Source organism: Anneissia japonica, unplaced genomic scaffold (genome assembly GCF_011630105.1).
Source record: "Anneissia japonica isolate Jap-2015-1 unplaced genomic scaffold, ASM1163010v1 scaffold288194_len294098_cov161, whole genome shotgun sequence".
NCBI lineage: Eukaryota > Metazoa > Echinodermata > Crinoidea > Comatulida > Comatulidae > Anneissia > Anneissia japonica.
Genome location: NW_022756127.1, coordinates 47,855 through 55,479, shown reverse-complemented (window position 1 = coordinate 55,479; position 7,625 = coordinate 47,855). Strand labels below are relative to the sequence as shown.

General features: G+C 30.8%; 1 protein-coding gene across 1 annotated transcript in view; it reads left to right on the top strand.

Annotated features, from left to right (window-relative positions):
- LOC117124105 (transient receptor potential cation channel subfamily A member 1-like) overlaps nt 1–7,625 on the top strand; it is a 59,418-nt gene that overhangs the window by 39,920 nt on the left and 11,873 nt on the right. Inside the window, exons 14-19 of the mRNA XM_033270245.1 lie at nt 311–477; nt 2,036–2,108; nt 4,071–4,130; nt 5,491–5,586; nt 5,823–5,893; nt 6,606–6,744. Coding sequence (XP_033126136.1) covers nt 311–477; nt 2,036–2,108; nt 4,071–4,130; nt 5,491–5,586; nt 5,823–5,893; nt 6,606–6,744 — 606 coding nt within the window. The remainder of the gene's footprint in view (nt 1–310; nt 478–2,035; nt 2,109–4,070; nt 4,131–5,490; nt 5,587–5,822; nt 5,894–6,605; nt 6,745–7,625) is intronic.

Here is a 7,625-nt window from a genome sequence, read left to right as displayed (position 1 = left end):
TATTATTATTATTATTATTATTATTATTATTATTATTGTTATTGTTATTATTATTTTTTTATTATTTTTATTATTATTATTATTATTATTGTTATTATTATTATTTTTATTATTATAATTATTATTATTATTCTTATTACTATTATTATTATTATTATTAATATTATTATTATTATTATTATTATTATTGTTATTATTATTATTATTATTATTATTATTATACTATTGTTTATATAATATACTACCAAGTATTAATGTGTAAGAATACATATGCACAGGTAACTGTAATATTACTCATTCTGCTTCAAAGAATACTGCACTTCACTTAGCGGCTCAGTACGCCCATTCGGGCGCTGTCAAGTTCCTCCTCGATAGTAACGCCAAAATAGTATCTAATCTGGACAACCTGACCATCGTTGATATGGCAATAGAGAACAAGAATAAATACGTTGCACTAGCAATTGTGCAGAATGACAGGTATGCTATAACTAGCAAATATGTAAGTGGAACTATAGTTTGGTATTCTAACATTTTATTTCGTTATATATTTGATCCAATAAACCAACAATGAAACGCAATCTCAGAAATTGGGAGGCCATGGCTAACTATGGTACTGTATTAGTGCTGGGGCCCATCTCCAATCACAGATAACAGAAATATTTGAAAAACGATAATGAAGAGAAAAATTACAATAACAAAAAAATCAAAATAAAGATGGATCTTCTTAGAGAGTTAAGATGGCAGTCGGTTTCATTATCATCCCCATTATCATCTATAATCATCATCATCATCATTATTATCACGATGATTATCATCATCGTCACTATATAATCATTATCATCATTATCATCGTCATCATGTCTTACTACCACTATCATGACCATTAACAATGGATAATTTACTAAGCCATGCGTCATCGTAGTAAGAACAATGAAATGATTGCAGTCAGTGTGCCTAAAGGAGAGTTATTGAACTACGAAATACAATACTTTCTGCAATTCGTTGATGAAAACAAACATTCCGGTTTGCCTGGAAGAATATCCGTGCCATTAGATAATAAGCTCCTTGTAAGAACGTTGCATTTATTTACAGTAATTAATCTACGTGTTTTTCATATCTTACGTCTGTTATCGCCAATAATCTATTATTTAATGTAGTCAAAATTTGTATTGTTTCTCTGTCATAACTATTTCAATATTCGTAAGTATGTTTGAAATAGGTGTTGGTAATTATAAAAAAAATAATTTAATATTTACCACAGATTAATGAAAAATAAAAATAATTATTATTATATAGAGTAATTTTAATATTTTCACTGACGAAAATATGAATAAAAATATATTTATCGTTTTTGGTTTTCAGACGTTGTGTTTCCATCAATATTTTATTTATTAATAATGAGATAAATGGGTCGGTCAAAAAGGCAGGCGTCACAGGTTTCTAATAACAATAGACCTAGCACACACAATACCCTTATCCACATACATAGTGCTGTCTATTTCCCAATAAACTCCGCAGTAGATCTCTTTTATGTACTTCTTTCTCACCAAACTTAATCATTAATAATTCATTAAATTCATGTATTAAATTATCATTATTATCATGAGATAAATAGGTCGGTCAAAAAGGCAGGCGTCACAGGTTTCTAATAACAATAGACCTAGCACACACAATACCCTTATCCACACACATAGTGCTGTCTATTTCCCAATAAACTCTGCAGTAGATCTATTTTATGTACTTCTTTCTCACCAAACTTAATCATTAATAATTCATTAAATTCATGTGTTCAATGATGTAACGTTCATACATAATTATTCTATATCTTATACGGTACAGTATATATCTGACTGCTTACTATCTTCGAGACGTGACTCGAATTTGGATTCGTGTATGTTTTTAAAATCTGACTTTATGGTTTTTTTGTTTGTTAAATCGACATTTTGCTAACACACACAGTTCAGTAGCTTTGTTTATTGCCCACTGCAAATTCGCATCCATTACCATAGTCATTTTTTTATGATTTTTTTCAAAGATGGAAAGAAGCTTTAGGAAACTGTTGTCGGTACACACTTGGGCTTATTGAACATCTACCAGACGTATGTCTTGTAAGTTATTTTCTTATTTTAGCATACTGACATTTTCTATAGTTAGATACGTCCTAATCGTTGCCTCACGGTTTGAAAGTTTCATTCATTAAATTACAACAAGCGAATTAAGATACATTTATAAATGTTGCGATTATTTATGTTATATAATATAAATCAAAAACTTGAAATTCATATTATAACCAATTGGTTGCAATTATTTCTGTCGCTACAATTATGTATTAGATTTTATCATATGACATTGGTAAATGATTTGCCTGCACACACCAATTGTTAGTACATGACAGTTTAATAATTAATCAATCAATCCATTAATTCTATTTATTCACTCATCATAATTATACAAAAACGGAATGTACAGAGTTGGGATAAAACTCCAATTGTAACAAAAAAAATTGCCTTCCGCACCGTGCTAAAAAAACGTTCATTTAAAATTAACTACTCTTCGGTAACAAGAATTGAAGGTTTTTTTGCTTATTTTTAGCACTACCCATGCCATAATGAATGTAAGAATACAAGATTACTGAATACAAATTAATTAATATGGGTTTTAGAAAATAGGTAAGAGTTTATGAATTATACCAGCATTTTTTCACAAGAGTTTGCGTAAGTTTTGTGTTTGAGATCCCATCTTAATTAGTTATTAATCTACGAACCAAAAACAATCTAAACTTGTTCATTTATACCAAATTGACCTGGGAGTTGTCGTAAAGTATTGCTGGATAAAATGTTTTTTATTTAGATTTAATAAAATTTGTGTAAATTCAAGACGTGGATATTGAGATCTCAGAATTTACTTTATTTAGTAGTGTGTTTTTGTTACTGTGTAAATAAAATAGATCATCAGTAAAAAAAATCGATGAAAACCTATCTGAACGATTTGTAAAATTATTAGGGCCTAATAAAAATAATGGTTCCTGAAGAGGTCCTTGTGGGACACCACTTTTGATCAATTTGAGCCCAAATTTATATCTATTAAAGGAGGAAAATTCTTTTCTTCATCTAAGGTAGCTCTTAAACCCTCTCGTTGCCTCAAATGTCAATGACTATGTCACAGTCAATTCAGAACAAAATAATATTCTAACCCATCACATAAATAATAATAATAATAATAATAATAATAATAATAATAATAATAATAATAATAATTTATAGCATAAATGTGTGAAATTATTTATTATGTTCACGAATGTACTAATTAAAAGGCTGGCTTAATTGTTTATTGCCTTGGCGTTTGGTGCGACTAAAACCCAAAGATGGCTTGTTGACTCTTCTACACATACCCAAATAATGAATAACATTGGTCCCAGAAGAAAGCCTAGTGGGACACCATTTTAATAGGTTGGAGCCCAGATTTCTATCTATTGAAGGAGGCAAACTTACTTCTTAATCTAAGGTAGCTCTTAAGCTCTCTCGTTGTTTCAACTGTACATTATTATGTCAAAGTCAATTATTAAGAACAAAATAATATTCTAACCCATCACAGAGCATTAGCATAAATGTGTAAAATTAGTTATTGTGTTCGCAAATGTACGTACTAATTAAAAAGCTAACTTAATTGTTTATTGCTTGGTTTATCAAGTCAGTGCCAGATGAGCAAAAAACAGTTCAATACTGATTTGCCAACCTATTGTACCAACCACAGATAATCGTTAGTATACTGTGGTGTGTCTCTTCTTGCATACCTAAGTTGACGCACTAAAAAGCAAAACAGCTAAAGGTTGAATAGTCAAGAGTATTAGAAAGGCCAATCTGAAAATTTTCCCAAATTTAAATTTTCTAGCCATTTTTTGTAGTTTGTTGGTGCTACAGTTCAACATTTATCATGTGCCTAAAGCAAAAACACAACGAAAAAAGAAATGTATATATATATATATATATATATATATATATATATATATATATGAATATGAGCTTCTTGACCGGCGTTGATAATATTTGTTAGTGTATTTATATATCTAGGTGCTACTCGACCGCTGCGTAACCAAATCAGACGAGGAACCTGAGTCTAAGGAATTCTGGGTAAGTTTGCTTGAATTACCTTCAAGAGACACTGCAATAGTACTGTAAATTACATTTTCTACCTTCTTCGTGCCTCGTTACATAAGGCCTCTACTCTGTAGTCTGCACGTTCCCTAGATTTATTTCAAGATTTCAATCCCACTATTTCTTACTCTACTTGTTTTCTGGGTATATACACTTTCCTTTTAACCTCTGGATGTCAAGGGAACCATGATCCAGAGGTGTTCGTTTAGTATTTTCAGGATGTGGCCAATTCAATTCCATCATCGCCCTTTGTGACTGAGTTTGTGAGTTTCTGTTTCGTTATTAGGTTCTTCTCTTGGTATTGTGTTACGCCACCAAATTAGCACTATTTTCTTTGAATGAAAACCGTTTTTTCCCCATCACCCTATTACATTTTTCATGTTTCACACACGGAGAGACATAATAATATAAGTCTGACAAGATTTTTGTAGAGTTTGATTTTTGTTTTCCTTCTATAATGTGCAGAATGGCATACTTACCTTAATCTAGCAATTGTTAATCTGCCTTATTAATTCTGCTCTACATATTTCATCCTCCATCTTCTTTAGTTACAGTTGCTTCAAGGTACCGTTTGTGATTCATCCACATGTTCCTTCTTATCTTCTAATTTTAGTCTGTATTTTTGACCGATCGGTTGTGCAGAGGGGCGCCGTTAACTAGAGCTTTAACATCGGCGCTTGTTCGGCGAGCCGCCCCTTGCACAGAGTTAGGCTGGTAGAACCAATCTTCTTGGGACTGTCTGCACATCTGGCTGCAGTTTAAAGAACCCATTTCATCTTTCTAAAGAGTAGGGAAGCTATACTATGGTTAATTTCAGCCCCAATTGTGGAATGGTGTGAACATGAAACTACTATAAACGCCTTTTTACGGCAACTAGGTAGTCATGGACCACGCATGTACGCAATTCAGCCCAATGACCATGCGAGTTATGGGTTATTTCCCTACCTTTACCTCCCTTTATAAAAAAAATTCTTATCACTTATTCAATTGTTCAGTACACAAAATACTAGCCCAGACATAACCTATACCTGTTCAACATTGGTATTTGTTTGGTATCCATAATTGTATCCAATAAAACTGATGTGATATCTGTCTTTCTATGATGTTACATAGTATGAACATTTGTTCTGTTGAAATTCAACCTTTAAGAAAACTTGGTGTGCTAGCTGTAACATTTGTACAATGATCCCCTGATTAATCCCATTTATTCGAATTTCTTAAAAAGCACTTTGCAATTTATCAGCAACAACAAAATACAATGATTAGAGTATGCAGTACGTATTTAAAGACGTCGGAAATTTTACTAACACATTTATTCTTTACGATCTTAATTTAGTACAAATACGACTTCACATTTCTGAAAAGCTCTGGGTTTGTGACAAAGCTGTATAATACAAAAGGATTGGAACTAATGCCTCTTCTACCGTTAAATGTAAGTAAATATGATATAATTAGTTTATATTTTATTATGTATATATACATATACATGGGGCCTATATAAATTTAAAGACAAATTACTGGGAAACAACAATGCTGTGGAACACAGTGACTGTAAAATTTGTAGAAAAAGCGAAAATGAAAATGTAAGTTAAAACCAGATCAAGTCTACATGGGGTGTTTTCATATTCAAATTACAAGATTTTTTTGTTGTTAAAATATCATTGTTAGAAAATGGTGGAGTTCAACCGTATCAACTGTCTATCTCACCCGGTTTGTCTTCATTTTCTGTCTATGAAGTGGTACGTGCATTTTGTTTTTATTTTACCATCTTTAGTATGCAAATAAATAATGATAAAAGTAAGAATTATGGCAATTTTATGGTATGATGGTGATGATAATGACACTGAGCATGACAATGATAATGCTAATGGTGTACGAAAACGACAACAAATATAGCAATTTATATATATTTTTATCAGTACAAACTGAATTACTATGATTGAAATTTAAAATATAATATAAATTTGTTAAATAATAATGAAGAGTCAACCTAATTAAATAGAATAACAATTAAACTATATATGCTATATTGTTAAAAATGAATAAAAATAATTGTATATTATCATTGTATAAAAATACGTTGATTACAAAAACATATAGTATATTAATGTACACAACAGAGCTGCACAGTAATGGAAGATAATGATAAAGATGATTATCATGATGAATAGTCACGTGATTCACGTGATTCATGATAATAAATTGTAATATCATCTTACAAAGTTTAGTTCTAGGTAATAGTAATATTAGGAGGGACGCACTGTAGGACGCCTAATTAAAAAAAACATTGTTTTTACATTCGCTGTCGTTGAATAACATTTATAGATGAACATCACCCAACGTGTATCACATAATGACCAGTGTATCAGAAGTCAGTACGTTTTGTATAATAATAATACGTATAGGGGGGATACTGTACATGTATTATTAATACGTTCCTCTTTTTCACAGGGCTTCTTATGGCAGACCTGTTTACATGATCAATATATTCATATACGCAATCTTCTTGATGTTTCTTACTGGATTCGTGGTTGAAGCACCGCATAAAAATACAAATGGCAATCACATATATCCAACATCTACTGCAGACGTGAGTAATGAATAAAACATTGATTCAAATTTAGACCGTAAGCCATTGTGTAAATTATGCGTCCATGATAAAAGCTTATGGAAGGAACAAGTTATCCTGAATATTGTAGGTGAAATTTCGAATATTTTAATTTTATGATAGCTATAGTAATTACCGCTAAGAATCTATAACAACATGACAAATATCTGTTACAAAACAAAGTATCCAGTTTTTGAATCTTGTTAGCCTGCAATTACTTTTTGACTTCATGTGGGTAAATATTATGATTTTATTTTCTGAAATTTAATCTAAATTATATGCTAAACTGACCAATCGGCCGTGTTTGTTTTAGTCACGGGGATAACTTAACGCCGATTAATGCATTCTGGTTTCCGTTAATTTGCGTTGTCAACGAAGTTTATTTTACGAACCAGTCGATGAAAATATTACCCAACGAAAAATCGTAGTTAACGAAATGAACCAGTCGAATAAGCCCATTGATTTGTTATTTTACCATATTATGGATCTAGAAATGAGCATCGTTTTTTTTTTGTTCTTTTTTTCACTTATAACTTCTTGTACACGTTGTTGTAGCCAGGGACCGCTCGGAAAAAGCAGTAACTAATATGATTATTCCCATCCTAATTATTTTACCTGAGAAATTCCAGAAGTGTATACTTGGCGTTATAGATCAGTTGGGGAACAGAAATGTATTCGGATGGTCTGGGTTCGAATCCATGGTACAACGTGTTAAAGTATATTGAGCATTATGTATATCCACATGATTTAATTAACAAGTTAACTAGATTTTTCTGATAACATTGTAATTATTTTGATAAAATATTATATATATATATACATATATATATATATATATATATATATATATATATATATATATA